General features: G+C 40.5%; 1 protein-coding gene across 2 annotated transcripts in view; it reads left to right on the plus strand.

The window, feature by feature from the left end:
- Positions 1–2,614: 2,614 nt before the first annotated feature.
- Positions 2,615–19,208, plus strand: part of Tbc1d23 (TBC1 domain family member 23) — a 56,651-nt gene continuing 40,057 nt past the window's right edge. The window contains exons 1-2 of one of the 2 annotated variants that reach the window (XM_028867528.2): positions 2,615–2,818; positions 16,489–16,600. In XM_028867528.2, coding sequence (XP_028723361.1) covers positions 2,766–2,818; positions 16,489–16,600 — 165 coding nt within the window. In that variant the 5' untranslated portion in view covers positions 2,615–2,765. The remainder of the gene's footprint in view (positions 2,819–16,488; positions 16,601–19,208) is intronic. The other variant, XM_028867529.1, reaches the window with a different exon arrangement.

The raw sequence follows: 19,208 nt of genomic DNA on the forward strand, positions 1-19,208 counted from the left end.
GACTGACCTACCACAGAAACATGTTCAAGCTCAGCAGCTTGGATGTCAACAACCCAAACACAAGGGAGATGACTCAGGGGAAGCTTTTCAAGAAGACAACCAAAAGCATCCTAACGACGTGAGGAGTTGACTTCAAAAGCATAGGCCTCCAATTGTCAATGGAGGAGATGGGGTTCGTTATGCACATCATGGTCTCCAAGTGAAGATTATGGGGAACTTGGAATGGGTTGATGAGAAATGAACAAATGCCCCTGACAGCATTATTACCAAAGGAAATTCTTCTATTAGATATTAAGATGCTATTCACTTTTTCGGGCAGTAGCTGTCGTAATTGTGAGAACGGGTACAAAATGAACACAATAAGACTCAAGTAGGCATGGTGGGGCATGCCTTTAATCCTAGCACTTGAGAGGCAGAGGCAGACGGATCTCTGTGAGTTCAAGGCCAGCCTGGTCTACAGAGTGAGTTCCAGGACAGCCAGGGCTACACAGAGAAATCCTGTCTTGAAAAAATAACAAAACAAAAAAGAAAAGAAAAGGAGAAGACTCTTTATTCCAAACATTAATTTCAAGATGGCAGAAGCAGTTCATCCAAATAAGCAGAGTGCTTGTCTGGGCCTGGGTCTTAGATCTACATAGGTCAGATGCCCACATAGCTGGTTTGAACAGATTAAAAAGAAATCTAAAGTTTCAACCTACTTTCACAGAGTGAAGAACTGTTTGAAAATATTAAGTAATATATTTTTAATAGGATATTTTTACTGCACTGACTAGAACACACTCACTAATTTGGTTACAATAAAAATAAGCTGCACGTTGGAGGCTAGACTCACCTTGACTGATGAATAATTACTTGCTTGTCACTGACTGAATAGTGTTAGAGCCATTTTTCTGAAAACCTCCTGGAACAACTGAAGGGACCCATCAGAGGGTCTGTGCATTGGAATGATGATCTGAGTCACACCTTTGATTGATTGATTGACTGATTGATTGATAATGGTCACCTATAGCCACGTTCTATGTAAAAAAAATTTTTCTGCAACGAAGAACTGAGTATTACACATCTACTCCAGGCTTGGAAGTGACTACAATAATGTTCAGCTTTTTATTGTCTCTTTTTTTCAAAGGGAAGACAACATGTTTGGGGTTATAACGGAGACAGCTGTACTGCACCGTTCAAATAATTTTCTTAAATTATAGAGCATTTTAGGTACCAAAGTATATTTTATAAAAAATAATGGGCACCCCTGAAGGCACCACTCAGCTCCTAAAGATAAAACATTAAATTATAAAGCCAGTACAGTGGCAAACACCTGTCATACTGTTTACTTGAAAGGCTGAGGCAGGAAAAGTACTTGAGCCCATGAGCTCAAAGACATGAGCCTGGAGTCCAGACCAACCTCAGTAACACAGCAAAAACCCATGTCTAAAAAAACAAACACAAGCAGAGGCAAGTGGATCTCTATGAGTTCTAGGCCAGCCTGGTCTACATATCGAGTTCCAAGCTAGTCAAGGCTACCTAGTAAGACCCTGTCTCAAAAACAACAACAACAAAACAAAAAACCCAACCCAGACCAAACAAACAAAACACAAAACAAAATCAAACAACCAATGAAACAGGTCATTTTTGCCCCATCTAAAATTTAATTGCCTTTCCAATTTTTCTACACATCACCCATGCATTTTTCAGTGTACATGTATTTATTCCTAATATATTGATACCAGACATAAACAACGCCATTCGTTTGTAATCCGTTTTGTTCATTTAACATGAAATTTTCAGATTTATTCATGTTTTATGTAGTTCACTGCATCGTTGCTCCTAGGACTTACAAGTACTACTTCAGGTCCGTCCTGAATCTGTAGTGGTCAAGGATAGCCAAGAGGCTAGAGTTTTGGTAATATTGGTGCTGTGGATGAAACCTGGGTGTGGAACCGGAAGGTCTCTCTACGAGGGACAAATGGGACATAGGATAGGAAAGGAAGGATCTTGACAGCTCTCTTCAACTGGAATTCCCGTTCCAGAATCCCAACTAGAGTGGATTCTTCTGGCTCTGAAGGCCTTATTATCTTTACAGAATAGTTTGATTTATAACTTTTAAGTATTCAGACACAGAGTATGTAGCCTTCTGTGTATTTTTATTTTCTTGTGGCGCTGGCGATTGAAAGGAGGATTGCACTGGGCAGGCGCTGTACATTGCACTATTCCTTGGCATTTTTTTTTTTTTTTGAATGGTCCTTACAAATGAGGTGGCCTGCCCTTTCCTTACTTTCCATTCAGCCCACCCCTGTGTGAATTCGTTCTTGCCCTCCTCTCTCCACCAGCTGGGGCTCTCTCAATTCTGGCTCACAGTTCCACACCAAACAGGAATGGAGACGCTAAGGAGACGCCAAGCCGGGACGCCTCACCTTCAAGAGCCTCCTCCGAGCCACGCCTTCCCGCCGCGCCGCGCCACGCCCACTTCCCGTGGCCCCGCCCACCCCACACCTCGCGCCCCTCCCGCTTTGCTCGCCGCCCCATGGCATCCTGGGATTTGTGGTCTTCCGCGAGTCGCTGCCTCCCACAAGCGGCCAGGCTCCGCCTTTCGCCCTCGGGACGCGGTGACGTTGCCTCCCTCCAGTGCCTCGCCTCCCGCCTCGTTCGCTCGGGCCGAGCGAGCCTCCTCCGTGTCCGACTTCAGAACTCCTTTTACGACACCGCGTCTCAGAGGCAAGTCTCGGCGCCCAGGGCCACTTTTCGGCAAAGTGACGTGGACGTCAACAGCAATGGCGGAAGGAGACGAGCTTCTGCCACTGTCAACGTCGGGCGGGGACAGCTGGTGAGTGCGAGCCCAGGTGTCATTGCCCATGGCCCCCCTCTCCTCCCGTTCTCCATCCTGCCCTGTCCGGGACGGGCCGGCGGCCCCGGGGCGTGGAGCTGGGCACCTGTCCGCCTCCGGGTCCTCTGCCCCGCCCCCCTCGGTCTCCGGGTCCCCTCTGCCCGTGGGCTCCGGCGCCTGGGGCGGAATCCCGGGCACCCCCGGGTCGTCCCGGATCTGCGCCCGAGGCAGGTCCTCCCTCTTGGTCCAGCTGAGGAGGGTGGCTTCCACACGGAGTTCGCCGAGTCCCTGGCCAGGGAGTTTGGAGTGGGCGCGCTAAGGAGGAAGTTGGCTGGGTGAAGAGCTCAGACCATTTGAAACAAGGTCTTTGGAAATAACCTACGCAACCTTTGACAGTGCAGAGGTTGGGGGACACACCCAGCAGCATTCCTCCTCCATAGTTCAGCTTTTTTTTTTTTTTTAATTAATTTTGTTTGCCTCCCAACATTTTCCAATATTTGTCTTTCTCAAGTGTTTTTTCTCCTTCCCATCACTTTCCTCACAACTTGGTTGCATAGCTTTGGATGACCTATTAGACTTTATTATCGTTTCTCCCAAGCTTTTGCATGTCTGCCTTTCTGGACCATGGGAAGACTTTGTTTTTGAAGGGACTCATGTAGCTCAAGGCTGGCCTCGAACTTTTTGTGTGGCTAAGGATGACTGTGAACTTCTGATCCTCTTGCTTTCTCCTGCTGGGTTATAGGCAACCTCTATACTACCTGGTGTATGTCGTGCTGGAGATTGAACTCAAGGTTTCATGTGTGCTAAGACAAGCAGTCTACCAACTGTGATACAACCCCAACCCTTCTAATACCTTTTGGTAGGCATTTTTTTCCACCCAGTGTCACTAATTATTGGCAAACAGGTCTACTTTGGAAGTAGTTTGATCAGTTGATATAAGTATATTGAACACATGTAATACTCACGGATTCCCCGCCCCCCCACTGTTTTTATATCGATCACTGGCACTGTTTACGTAAACACAATGAAAAGAATTGATAGATACGTACTTTAGCCGGGCGGTGGTGGCGCACGCCTTTAATCCCAGCACTCAGGAGGCAGAGCCAGGTGGATCTCTGTGAGTTTGAGGCTAGCCTGGTCTACAGAGCGAGATCCAGGACAGGCACCAAAACTACGCAGAGAAACCCTGTCTCGGAAAACAAAAGAACAGAAAACAAAAAACAAAAAAATAAATAAAAAAGACATACTTTACTAATTGGGGAAAATGGAAATAGTTGAATGGGATAGATGATGCAGTAATTGAGACGTTCACCTCAGCGGACATCAGCATCTTAGTGCATGTTTTCTTCAGAGTATAGGAGGAAAACATAAATCTTGTTTCTTTCAAGTAGCTTATATTGGACTTGGGGGGACTGTGACAGGTACACAGAATAACAAGATAAAATTAATTTTGTTCTTTGAGATTGTGAATAAAAGTGTTATGGGAATTCAGAAGAGGCAGAAACCACCTCAACATACATTACAAAAGCTTCATGGAGGCCCTGGTGTGTGAGTTAGACTCTGAAGAATTAGTAAAATTTACCTTAACACTGTTCAAAATAATTATAATGTGAGCTACAGAAGTAAAAAAAAAAAAATTCCCTTTGCCTCACTGAAAACTTAAAAGAGGTAAAATTTTACTGTATTTAAAAATATATATCCAGTATGTTATTTGAACATGCACTTATTATTTTAAAAGGTTTTCACTTACATATTTATTTTGAGGCAGGGTCCCACTGTGTAGCCCTAGCTGCCCTGAAACGGTCTATGTAGCCTTGACTGGACTCAAAGATATCCACCTACCCCTGCCTCCCAAGTGCTAGGATTAAAGGTGTGCACCACCACGCCCAGCTTCAGTTTTTAATTTTTACCGTATAAAAAAGCTTCTGAGCCGGGCGGTGGTGGCGCACGCCTTTAATCCCAGCACTCGGGAGGCAGAGCCAGGCGGATCTCTGTGAGTTCGAGGCCAACCTGGGCTACCAAGTGAGCTCCAGGAAAGGCGCAAAGCTACGCAGAGAAACCCTGTCTCGAAAAACCAAAAAAAAAAAAAAAAAAAAAAAAAGAAAGAAAGAAAGAAAAAGCTTGTGTATGGTTTGCATTTATACTGAATTTCAGTTGTTCTAGCCATTTTAGATACATTAGAAACATTAGATACTGTGCATGGCCAGTGGCTACATACTGGATAGTGCCGTGCCATCAAGAGACCAGAGAAATGGCAGAAGCAGGGGCTTAGGCAAGAAAACTAATGATTTGTTTGGAGAGTAATAACTACAGCTGCTTGCCTTAAGACAAAGATAGGAATTTACAGTCTTTGAAGATTGAATTGTATTTCATATAAACTGCCTTTAGTCAGCTGATTGAGGACTTTAGGGGGTGAATTTTTCTGAGTTAAAGCTTTGTAAGGAAGTTCTTAGGTTGGGACTCTTATGTGTGTGTGGTTATGGGGCAAGGGCACTCTAGTGGATGGTTGCTAGTGGTAGCATTTATTCTCTTAAAGGTCCCTTACAGTCTGTGTCTTAGGGTTACTGTTGCTATGACGAAACACCATGACCAAAGCAACTTGGGGAAGAAAGGGTTTATTTGACTTACACTTTCATATTGCAGTCATTGAAGGAAGTCAGGACAGGGACTCACACAGAGCAGGAGCCTGGAGGCAGGAGCTGATGCAGAGGCCATGGAGGACTGCTGCTTACCAGCTTGCTCCTCATGGCTTGTTCAGCCTGCTCTCTTATAGCACCCAAGACCACCAGCCCAGAGATAGCATTACCCACCATAGGCTGGGCCTTATCACATCAATCACTAATTAAGAAAACACCCTACAGGCTTGCCTACAGCCTGATCATATGGAGGCATTTTCTCAATTGAGGCTCCCTCCTCTCAGACGACTTTAGCTTGTGTCAAGTTGACATCACACTAGCCAGCACAGTTCATATATTTGGTGTGCATTCCCACTTTTACTTGTTTTATTTCCAATGTTGGGTGTAATTTGTAGTCTCACTCCATCTCTTGTTACAAAATGGCCAGCCCAGTCTACAAAGCGAGTTCCAGGAAATGCGCAAAGCTACACAGAGAAACCCTGTCTTGAAAAACCAAAAACCAAACAAACACAAAACAAAACAAAAACCAAAACCAAAATGGTTTTTAGTTTAGCTGTCATGTTTTAATTTTAACTTTGTCACTTGTAAGGTTTTCCAAAGTATATTGTGCATATTACCACCGCCAAACTCATCCTTTTGACTGTGGATCAAACTAGGCTGGACATGGTAGTTTATTCCTAATCCCAGCATTATTCACACAGGAGATTGGGGCAGGGGAGTTGGTGCAAGTTCAACCTGAGCGACATAGATCGCTCTTTATTATTTGTTTGTTTAACATTTTTGTGTGTATATGTGTGTTCATGGGTTTAATTTATTGTGTGTGAGAGACATGTAGAGGTCTGTCAAGATTCTCTTTCCACCGTGTGTGCTGGTTATTGAACGCAAGTAATTAGGCTTGTCAGAAAGCACATTAACCGCTGAGCCATCTCACTTTACTGCTTTGTAGATAGTGAACTTCTCAAAGGAAATGACTTCCAAGGAAATAGCAGGTAGCTCAGTAAATGTTTGTTGGATGAATGTATGTGAATGAATACAGACTTTTGTGTAACCATGAGCAATGCATACCAAGCTATCATTTCATATACATTTCCTAATGTTTGCTGGCTGGTATGCTCCTTCCTTTTGGAAAGCAAGGTGATCTGCTTAAGCTTCCCACCACTCTAGAACCTCTGCCATGGAAGCTCAAAGGGTGTGGTGAAATCCCTCATAAAATTGTTATAACTTAAGATGGTTTAATTTTTATAACTTTGGGGGGGGGCAGGAGGTGGGAAGAAGGGATCTTTGATTGGTGTGTAAAATGAATGAAAAAAATTTCTTAAATCTATGTGTCAGCCACATATACACACCTTCATGCATACATTGCCCATTAAATTTTTTTGACATTTAATGACATCACTGTAATTAGCACTTATTGCCACCTCTCTACATCTGTATCATTTAGGAAGCTGGACAATAGATTCATGCTGTTAGAAAATAATTTTTTCTCATACCACTTAGTTTATTTTGTAGAAGATATTTTTACTCTCTGCCGCTTGAAAATTATAATAAAATGTTATTTTCTTCAGGTTTACATAAAATTAGAGTGAATATTAGTAAATATTCCATATCTGAACATAACTTGACACAGAGTGCTGACGAGAGTGATTATTTTTCATGGAGTGTTACAAGCCAGGTGTCCATGTGACAGCTTTAAATAAAAACTGGAAAGATAAAAAAAAAAATTTCCTTAATAAAATTTTTTTATAACTTAAAATGATTTACAGTTAACTGAAAAACTAGTCTGGAATTTGAATTAATAAAATCAAAGTTAAATTATTCTTTTTTTGGTTTTTTGAGACAGAGTTTCTCGGTGTAACAGCCTTGGCTGTCCTGGAACTTGCTTTGTAGATCAGGCTAGCTTTGAACTCTGAGATCCGTCTACCTCTGCTTCCTGAGTGCTGGGATTAAAGGTTATGCCACCACCACCTGGCTCATATGCTTTTATTTTCTGTAATTCTCTCTTAAATATTCCTTAGAGATACAAATCTATAACCAAACTTTTTTCTTTTAATTTTATGATTGTTGGCATTCTGAACTTACTTAATTAATGTAGAAATTTTACTCAGCATGCACTTTAATTCATGATTCTAATGTGTTGCTGAATTCTTCAAGTATTACACTTTTTTTTAGTTGTAAAAGGATCAATTCTATAAAGAAACATCTATAATATAATGTACATCTGTAATGTACAGCCAGTTTATGAAGAGGACAGTTTTGAATAGAGTTGATAACTGTGCTTGGTAGAGCATTTCTGCCACACAATGCTGAAATGTGGCCTCTGTTTGGTGTCAACCAAAGACAATGCCCGTCCTTACATATCAGAAAGAAAAATCGTTTAGCAAAGCATTCATGGCTGAACAAATATCCACTCAGTACAGTTTAATTCAAGCTGCTGGGTAAAGTTTTAAGGGAAAAATGGAAGCAGTATTAAAGCCAGAGCTGTTCATTGTAGAGCTGTGTTCTGGTTGGTTTAATTCATCATTTTGTCAAAAGGAATAATACAAAATAGTGCCACAGTGTGAGGCCAATTGTTCAAATGTGAGCCTGTGAGAAAGTATTTCAGATACAAACCATACCAGATGATATTTAAAAATTTTAGCAATGTTATTAAGCATGTGTATGGAGCTTTTCCTGCTATGTACCCATGTGCACACACACAATTGATGTGCATTTTACAACAGTGCTTTGAGACGGGAAGCTAAGAATTACTATTAATGCCTTCTTGGAGGAGAGAGGATGGACTTAGAGAGGTCATATGGCAAATCCTGTTAATCGAAGATATGTACTTAATTAATGTCTCCTTTCAGTAAGCCCTGTGTTCGTTCTAATACTGACTGCATTTATTTTATATATCTCACATATCTTTTAAGAGACTCCTAAAGGAAGCCCTCATAAAAATATGGATCAAATGTTGAATTGTCTATGTGTTTTAGAAAGCACAGTATTCAAAGATGTGCATTATTGAGCATATATGTATGTTGACTATTTGTGGACCCTGTAGAGATATAAGGATACATCTGTGAGCTGTGTACATTACTAACTCTCTTATATCCATGAGAAGAGACAATTCATGATTGACATGATAGGATAATATGGAGAAATTTATATGTACACTATCATTATATATATATATATATATCTTTATAGACCTTTCATTTTCATAATATTATGTTCTCATATCCCTGTCTCAAATCACAGGGTTTTTTAACTTTGAAGTATGGTTACCTACGTCATCTAAATAGAAAGTAAATTTATATAATGTTATATATTAATAAATATATGTATATTAGATAAATGCACATAATGTATATTATGCTGTATGTTAATATAACAAGTCATCTATCATATATTAGAAGATTAGTTTATTTTGGCCAGGTGGTGGTGGCGGCGGCGGCGCACGCCTTTAATCCCAGCACTCGGGAGGCAGAGCCAGGTGGGTCTCTGTGAGTTCAAGGCCAGCCTGGGCTACCAAGTGAGTTCCAGGAAAGGCGCAAAGCTACACAGAGAAACCCCGTCTCGAAAAACCAAAAAAAAAAAAAAAAAAAAAAAGATTAGTTTATTTTTATTTGTGATAATATTTAGGACATGGAAGCAATAATACTGTTTTGATAACCTTAACAACTCGGCAATTTCTCTGTTGCTTTAATTCAGTGATGGAGAAATAAGTAACTTACTTGCTTTAAATACCTAGGAAACTGTGTATTATTTCCTCTATAAAGACTTTCTGTTAGTGTGTGTGTGTGTGTGTGTGTGTGTGTGTGTGTGTGTGTGTGTGTGTGTGTCTGTCTGTCTGTGTGTCTGTGTGTGTGTGTGAAGGACAGAGAACGAACTTATGGAGTTGGATTTCTCCTTCCATCTTCATGTTGAACTCAGGGCAGCAGGCATGTGCAGCAAGCACCTTGACCTCCTGGCCCTTTCCTTTGTTCTGAAGGATGAAAGTTACAAAAATGCTCCTTAGAAAACTGTACCCTCTCGTGAATGTGCAGGTGAATACCAGAAATCCCTTTTGCTTGGTGACAGGGTGTAGGCTGGCCTAGAACCCAGTATATAGGCCAGGCTGGCCTTGAGTTTGTGGCAGTCCTCCTGCCCCAGTTCTAGGATAATGTGGGAACCATCATATCCAGTGAATACCAGAACTTCTTGAGGTTTGTTTTGTAAATTCCATCAAGCAGCCAACGTGAAGATAAGTGAAAGCCTCTTTTATCAAGGAAATCTTGATCAGTGCTTGGAACCCAGTTTTAAAAAGTAAATCGGGCATATACATTCCTTGCCAAAGTAGGATTTTTTTTTTTTTTTTTAAATCAAGGGCTTTTGAGAAACAAGATTGCACAGATGTTACAAAATGATCACTTTCCCCCTTCGGTCTCTTTTTTCCTAAGACTGTTTTCAAGAGAAATAATACTGTTTTGTTATTGTTGTTTGTTTTTAGTCATTGTACTTTGGGTAAACTAGAAATTTGTAAGGGAGCCGAGTGTGGTGGTGCACGCCTTTAATCCCAGCACTCGGGAGGCAGAGGCAGGTGATCATTGTGAGTTGGAGGCCAGCCTGGTCAGCAGAATGAGTTCCATGACAGCCAGTGCTGTTACAAAAAGAAACCCTGTCTCAAAAAACCAAAAAGAAAAAGAAATTTGTAACAGATAGAGGTAATGTCTCCGATAGACTTTGCCATTTTCATCCCATTCTTTATTTTAAGCTAACACTTTTCTGTTTTTAATTCCCAAGTAAATTGCTTTGACTGAAAATATATTTCTCTATGGAAAGTGGGCTGGTGAGATGGCTCAGCAGGTAAAGATGCTTGATGCCAAGCCTGACTGCTGGAGTTCGATCCCAGGACCTATGGGGTGGAGGGAGAAAACTGACCCTGAAAGTTGTCCTGTTGCCTCTGCATATGTGCTGTGGCATGTGCACGTGTACACATACACAAGTAAACCAGCAAGTAAATGCGTGGGTGACTAGGACGATGCTGAGGACTTTGATCTTGAGAAGCACAGGGAAAGATGTTAGAGCAGATGGAGGTTACTGTTCACCAGTGGAGAACTCTTCTGCGGTTTCGAATGGAAAACCGTACAGCAAACACAGCTCAGCTTCACACGTGCAACTGTTAGAAATCCATCCTCCCCCCTTCCATAGTTACTCCTCAGGTTTATCCCTTAGGAGAGCAAGGGCTACCATGTGGTACAATTTGATCTTCATAGCTTGTGGATTAAAAAAGGAAATCTTTAAAAAAGACTTGCTGACATTTTTCCATTTATAGTTAATTTTAATTTTTACAGAACTGAATTTCTGTGATTGCTGTATCCTTTTCCTGTTGCATAGTGAAGAAATCTTGTAGCTGCCACATTTGTGTGGGCTGTCTGACCAAAAGAACTATGTTTAGCATCTTCTTTACTTAATAAAGGGTTCTGGTTAACACACATATTCTGGTAAGGGTTGTATCATTTGATAAAGGAATCTCCCAAGGCTGCTTTTGAAGAAATACTTCTAACCATAGTTTCATTAAGTTTTAATCTAAAAACGTGGTATGTTCTTCCATGGCTTATAAATATACCAGCCAATAAAATACTCATGACAGTCATACCTTATTCTGACAACAACTCGGATGACAAGATTTTATAAATAAGTTAAGCTCTCAAAAGACTGCGAGTTCCCCAGGGCTTTCTTAATGTTTCATCCCATGTCTTGGCTGAAATACCCAGAAAGTGTTGGTGGTTTGAGATTGTATTTAAAAATAGCAGGATACACAAAACACCTTATGGTCACTGAACTCTGTCCATAGCTATTGTACAGATGATTTGGTAACAAAACTGTCCTATTTGTGTTTCTACCAGCTGTCCTACGGAGTATTCAGGGTTAGTAATTTGTAACCAGCATGCTAAAAATCATAGCACTATAATAAGTCCAAAAGAAGTTTGGTGCTGATGTCTCATGAGCCCTGCAATAGGAAACACTCAGAAGTGCAGGGCACAAAGTAAGCCACAAAACAACTTGAAATGAGTGCTTACAGCTGGCTGGTTACTTAGTTTAGAAGTAGAGAAGCAACTGGTCAGGCTCAAAGCTAGTAGTGATGTATACATGATACACACATGGAGCTGTCATGGCTTGACATGTGCACATAGGGCTTTACATCTGAACAAATCTGAATGAACTGCAAGCCAGTAAGAGCTGCTCCCATCTCTTTCATGGGTTTGCTTCTTAAATTCTTCCGGAGCTCTTTAAGGATAGATCATACATTTAACCTCTTGATTTAAGTTTAGTAGGTAGTCATAATATCCAACTTGAAACAACTCAAATGCCCATCATCATATGGGCAAACAAAATATATAGTCATGTGCTGGAAGATTATTTGGCAGTAAAAGCATGTGCTGATACATAGACTATAGCATGAGTAGAGCTTGAAGCATAATGCTAAAGGAAGAAACCAGGCATTAAAGGTCACGTGCCACGATTACATTTATGTGAAATACTCCAAGTAGGTAGGTATGTAGAGGTAGAGAATAACTGAACGAGGTGAGGAAGGGTTAGTGGGAAGGAGTGATGAGGGAATTCTAATGATGTGATGTTTCTTTACATACAGAAATATGCTTGAAACAATAGGTGAAGTAAGTCTTGTTTTCCTTTTGTTACATATAAACAATGTCTATGATTAAACAGTTTTTGTAAGTTTTGAAATTGTGAGTAAAATAAGTTTTTGAACATAGTTGAGGGAAAGACAATTTAGAAAAAAGTCTAATAACTACTCGGCTTTTCCCTCAGTTGGAGATTTTCTGTAACTTTTCTTTTAATTTTTGTTAAATTTTGTTTATTTTTTAAAAATGTTTTAAATTCAAATAGTATGACATCACTGCTCCCCTTTCCTCTTTCAAGCCTCATGTAGCTACCCTCAAGCCTCTCCCACGTCTCCCAAGTTGATAGCCTCTTTTACTTTGATTATTATTGTTAAGTGTGAGTGTGTGTCTGTGTGCACGTGTGTGTGCGTGCATGCATGCGTGTGCGTGCATTCATGCACACAAATATATGTGAGTACAACAATCTGAGTCTGTCTCTGTTGGTGGTGTGTATATGATTTCAAGTCTGACCATTCTGGATAGGACAACCAATAAGTGGCTCATCCCTGGGGGAAGCTCATTACCCTTCTCCCAGCAGTCAGTAGTTGCCTGTAGTTTTTTGTTTAGTAGTAGGAAGTTTCCCTCTTTCCACATTACATGTACAGTGATATTGCTGTTCTTGTTTATGCAGCTGTTTCTAGGAGAGAACGTTTCACAGGACACTTCCTGGTTCTTACAGTCTTCTACACTCTCTTCCATGATGTTGGCTAAGCCATAGATAAAGGAACTGTGATGTAGTTGTATCTGTTGGGGCTGGGCTCCCCAAAGTCTGTTGATCTTTCATTGTATCATGATGTGGTTTTCAGTGATGGTCTTCATTTGCTGTAAAGAGAGGCTTCTGATAAGGGTGATTGCTACATTTTTCTGTGGGTATAGAGATAAGATTTAGAATGTAGTAAGGAATTATGCTGGTCTAGCAAAGTGTCGGTAATAAGTTCTTTTCTAAGATCTATGGCTTCACTAGCCCCAGGAAGTTGGCTAGGTTCCCATACGAGGATTTCCCACCTATTGAGTGGGCTTTAAATTCAGTTAGACAACCATTGACATGTGAGTGCCATTTATTACACCTTTATGTCTATCATGTCATTCTGGTCATTGTCATGCTTCATAGGTATTGCTGCTGAGTAGGACTGTTTAGTTGCTTCTCTCTGTCGGAAGCTTGCATAGTATTTTCTGGAACCATGGAAGGTAGATGACAGGAAAGAGGCCTTCAGGTCAGATTGAGTTCACATCATCCACATCCTGTGTCTTATTTGTCTGGTGTCTTCAGCAATAGGGACTCACCCTCAATTCTACAGAGGCAACCAAGGTCTACATTGATAATATCTGTTGTTTTGGAAGTCATGTTTTTCATATAATTTATTTAATGGCTTATTTAAAAACAATTATAAAAATTTTCAGTTGGATTTACTAAGCATTGGGAATGCATATTAAGTTTGGAAGTGGATGGAGTTTATGCTTTTGTCTCCTGTACAATTGTGTATGTGTTCTATATGTCCCAGCTCCTGTCTGTCTGATGGAAGAGGATCCAACTCAGTTAACAGCTAGAGTATGAGCCCGTGTCTGCCTGGCTGTAATTCTAAAACAGCTTGGGTTAGAGTGCTTTGATTTTGCCACAAAACATACAATTAGAGGAAATTTTATTTTGGAGGTAGTTATTACCTTCTTTTCTTTCTGTTTTTAGGTTTTTATTTTTTGAGACAGGAACTCACTCAGTAGTCCTGGTTGGCCTTGAACTTCCACAGTTCTCTTGTCCTTTAGTATCATGATTCCTGAGATCACAGATGTGAAAACCATTGTTGGACTTTTATTTATATTTTGTAAGCATGTTATTGGTAGCTCATTGAAGCACTCTGTTGTGTTCTAATATATGTTATAGTTTCAGAGTTACAGAGCCAGAGGGAGGTGGTTTTCTTTTTACTTCCAACCACAAGACTTTGTATTTTCTGTGTCTTGAACTTGCCAAGCAAAGGGGATCCTTGCTTATTTTTATGAATAAAGCTTATACTTTACTGTTTTGGGGCCTTGTCTGCTTGTCTAGTATATTTGTACCAAGTTTTAGCTTGTAAGGTCAACTAGAAGTTTCTTGTAGCCAAAGAAGACTGAAAACTACAGTCTGTCCACTCAAACCTCTCTGGACCCAGTTAGACTTGTAGTTACCGCGTGCTCAAAGGCTGAGACTTGAGCCTCTTTGGGAGCTGAATGCTATGTCAAGTTCTCATCTCTGCTCATCCTTCCATACAATCTTCAACTGCAGTGTTCACAGCTCTTTACTACAGTTGCAAGTGGTAGTGTTTAAAGTCTGAAAACTGAACCTTTGGTTTCCTCAAAAGACACTGTTGTTTTGAATTATTTAGGTTTGTGGAAAGTGTCTTTACTACTTCAAGTATAGTATTTTCTGGTCTCTACTTGTTTACAGTCTCTGTTGCCACCACAGATGGTGATCCCCTGGCACAGTATCACAATCCAGCAGCAGCTGCATTAACTGGTGTGCTTGTACACTACTTTTGACTCTAAAAGTCCTTGGAAGAGTGGGCATTTTGACCAAATACTAGCTTTGTTGTCTAGAATAGTAAGGTATTTGGCAGAGCTACTTCAAAAAGAAAATAAGGGTTGGCTTAAAAATTTAGAAAAATTCTAGTTCATTTATGTTATAAAATTCCATCTCAATTAAAGGATATTTTCTTCATTTCATTTACACATTTAACAACATATGGTATTTATCTACCATGCATACATTGTCTTCTTAATTTCACAGTTATAAACCACATTTGAAATTGTTATTGTCTGTCTTATATAGCTTGGTTAGCATGAACTAGACAGACTCCAGTCTTTATGAGGTCTGCACGTACAACACTAACCTTGAAATCTCTCGTTCTGTTTCCTTTTCTTTGTAGTAATTATTTTCTCGTTTCATTTTCCAGCTTTGTAGTAATTATTTGCAAAAGACCAAAATATGCCTTGTGTGGTCATCAGTGTGTCCATGTGAATTTGGACTAACTTAGTTGAAGGACACTTTGCACTTGACCGGTGCTTTTCTGTTGATTGTACCTGAGTGATTCCATTTTCATTTCATTTCTTTCTGTTAAGAGAACAACCTAATGAAATGTGTACACTTACACGGTAGTCTTAGAATGGTATCAGCGTGGGGAGGTCTAAATTATTCAGTCATTGATTTTTCTTTAAAACTACAGCAGGTTAGACAGCATCCCGATTTCCTGATTCTAGCAACCCTACCTTCTTAAGTTGCTTCAAGAATGCTATAAATTATGACTGAGTTATGATTTTTTTTTACATTTTTATAGATTTTAATATATGCTAAAATAATAAATGACTGAATTCTCAACCTCTGAAATTCCTAAGGAATTGATTTAAGGGTATTTCTAGCTACAAAACAGCTCATACCTTGTGGAAGTTCTTAACTTACCATCCTAACCATGCATGGTGGAAAGAAAATTAACTTTCTACTTTTCTCCTCAGACATGGTAGATTGAGCAAAATTGCCCCCTACTTTGCTTGATGATGTTTTGTTTTCAGTTTTAATACAACAGTGGAGCTCTGTTTTGTTCTGTTGACATTTATCAAACACTTGTAAGTCGGGCTCTGCTCTGGGAAGAGCATTGATAGAATTATGCATTAAGTAGTCCCGACTGCAGTGCTTTGGATTTCTTGGTGGAATTTTAGGGTTTCTCATCTTTGCCACTGTTTAGCATAATGTTATGAATTTGAATCCAGACTGCTAAAATTTGTCTTCTGGCTTTGCTATCAATTATAGCCATGAGATGATAACATATCAAACACAAGAATAATTATTTTTGATATCATAGTATGGTTACTCCAGTTGTCTTGTAACTTTTCATAACCCGTCTTTGCCTCATTTTGTACCATAGCTGCAGCCAGTGATGTGTGTAAGCTCACTGTCGTGGAGATTAAAAAGAACACGTATGGGTTGGGGTGGTTGTGTGTTCTGTAATCCCAGCTCTCGGGAGATGGAGGGAGGAGGAACGGAAGTGTAAGTTTCAGGCCAGCCTGGGGTACATGAGATCCTGTTTCTAAACAAACAAGAAGTGAACACGTGAATTTTGGAACAGTGCCTTGCACATGTGGGTGCTGCATCAGGCCCTCCCACTGCCATGACTACGTCCCTGGGACTTGTCTTCATGAGTGGACGGTGCTGTCAGCGTGCTTGTGCTGTCTTCTCAACGTCTCTGGTCGATAATTCCTGGGAAGGCAGAACTGTCCCTGAAACAGAACGTATGGTGCTGCGTGTACCCTGTGTTGTTGTGTTCGGACTGCCCAAAACCTTTAGCTGGCCGTCCTTATGAGAGAATCTGTGCAAGAAAAAAAAAGATGATTCAAGAGTAGAACTTTTCTTTCTTCTTCTTTTTAGGGAAAAAGATCTTGAAGAAGCCCTGGAAGCAGGAGGTTGTGATCTTGAAACTTTGAGAAATATAATTCAAGGGAGACCACTGCCTGCTGAACTGAGGGCCCAGGTTTGGAAGGTAACTTGAAACCTATGAGTAAAATGTAGTCACTTAATAGAAGTTTTGATAATTGGTTTTCAACTCTCTGAAAAGACTGTTTCGGAGTATGCTGCATCTAGAAAATGGACCCGAGTAACTAACTGTTTCTGAGCCAGGTGTAGTGGCGCACGCCTTTAATCCCTTCCTGCACTGGGAGGCAGAGGCAGGCGGATCTCCGTGAGCCCAAGGCTTCACTGGTCTATATAGTGAGTTCTAGGCCCGCCAGGAAGACACAATGAGACCCTGTCTCAAAATAAATGGTTCTGTAGTGTTTTCTATCCTCAATAATAATGTTTACAATGGTGATATTTTATAGCCATTAGAAATAGCTGTAATTTGTATGAAGATTGTTAGTGAATGGTAGCTAAGAGAAGAAACATGTACAGTAAGTAAAATAGAATACGTACAGACATACATGGAATGATCTGAGGTATAGTAAATATGTCTGCGAGGGTTGGGGTTACAGTTTTCCTTTATTTTGCTTTTCCAACTGTTCTCTAATGTATGTGGGGTTTTGATTGTGGGTTTTGACTTTGTTTGGTTTGAGGCAGGATCTTGCTATGTTTCACTGCCTAGCCTTGCAATCCACCATCCTTCCCCTCTGTTCTGTAGTGCTGGGGTGACAGGTGAGCACCGCCACACCTCACAGACGTGTCTTCTTTCCTCATAAATGCTCAGCAACTACGCTAACCACACCGGGCCTGCTCAAGAATAGGCCCGTCAGCCAGCCAGGAATGGAGAAGGGACCTGGGTCTCTACCCCTTTCTACTGAGCTTTCTCCTAGGGAGAAACTGAGGTAATGGGGTGGTAAATGCCATCAGTTGTTTATCTGTTGGTGACCCCCACCAGCCTCCAATGGGCAGTTCTAGTTCAGTGGTCACATAGATGGCCCTGAGTCAACCAAATGGATCCTACAACAAAAACAAAAGTCATGAATCTGGGAAATGGACAGATAGGGGAGATGCAGGCTTGGTAGGGTGGGAGATTGAAAAAAAAGAAGAAAGAAAAAATTGAATAAAGATAGTACATATTTGTGAAAAGTTATAAGCTTAAAGGATGAAATAAAAAATTATGTTACGCCAGGCAGTGGTGGTGCACGCCTTTAATCCCAGCACTTGGGAGGCTGAGACGGGCGGATCTTTGTGAGTTCAAGGCCAGTGTGGTCTACAGAGCGAGATCCAGGAAAGACGCAAAGCTACACAGACAAACCCTGTCTCAAAAAACCAACACCCCCCCCTCGCCCCCCCCAAAAAAATCATGTTACTACCAGTAGGTAAACCACACAGTAGTGTCTAGGTGTATATCCTTTCTTTTTTCTTATGTGTATACACATTTAACAGAATTGGAATTATAAATGCACATAACATTCTAAATGCAGTATTGCAGGAATTTAAACACATAGAATAGTGTATGGCACATGGTGAGTGCTGTATCAGGCATTAGCCATTTCTACTGCCATGGATAGTTACCGTGGTTTGTTTTCACGATTTCACAGTGCAATTGATCAACCTGCTTGTGCCATCCTTTATTTAATAGTTCCTCTAATCTGATAATGTCTGTGAAGGCAGAAATCTCTCTCCTAAAGCAGAATGTACAGATGCTGTGTGTAGCCTTGCCATGGAAAAGAATGGAGACTTGTGCAGTGAACTGTCATGTATCTATAATTCAGCTTTAACTTTTACCTGCATCAGACCAGTCTTGTTTGACTAATATTCTCTTCCTGTCTTCCCTGTCCCTTGATGCTGAATTATTTTAAAGCAAATCCTTGGTAGCATACCAAGTGACTTTTGAAGTGACTTTAAGACTATCAGACATCTTACTTTTTATCAGCGCATATTAACTGTGCACAATAATGATTTCATTGTAACGGCTTCACACATACATATTATATACTTTGGTCATATTCCCCTCCACCACCCTCTTGTCCCTTCCTTTCTCGCTGGTCCTGCTCCTCTTTGTAGTAAGTCCCTTCTACTTTCATGTCTTTTCACCCCCTTTTGTGGGGAGGTGATCCAGGTATCTTTAGAATTACTTATAGGAGTGTAGGCATTCTTATCCAGTGGCTGTACCCACTGAAGAAAGTGTCTTTCCCTCTCCACCAACCATTACCTGTCTAAAAGTCACAATTCTTTGGTATCAAGATAATTTCTTCAGTTGTCTTAGAAAAGTATTTTTATGGTGATTTACTCAGATTCAAATGCTGGAAGGACTACTTATTGCATTTGACGGTCACTTGAGTCTGTTAATTAAGACAATGATAATTTTGGTTGGGGATGTGCCTCAGTGGTAGGGTGCTTGCCCACCTTGTGCAGGGCTTCTAGGTTCAACCCCCCCCCTCAACATTGCCAATAAAATAAAATAAAAATGTGTGGTGGCCAGCCTGGTCTGCAGAGTGAGTTCCAGGATAGCCAGGGCTACACAGACAGACCCTGTCTCAAATAAATAAATAGATAAATAAATGAATAGAATAGTTTTTACACATACTTAAAAAAACTTACAAAATAACATCTCAATTCATTAAGAATTCTTTTTTATAATTTTAATTGTACATGGCATAGGTATATTTTTTAATTTTCAATATTATATT

Source organism: Peromyscus leucopus, chromosome 12, assembly GCF_004664715.2.
Source record: "Peromyscus leucopus breed LL Stock chromosome 12, UCI_PerLeu_2.1, whole genome shotgun sequence".
NCBI lineage: Eukaryota > Metazoa > Chordata > Mammalia > Rodentia > Cricetidae > Peromyscus > Peromyscus leucopus.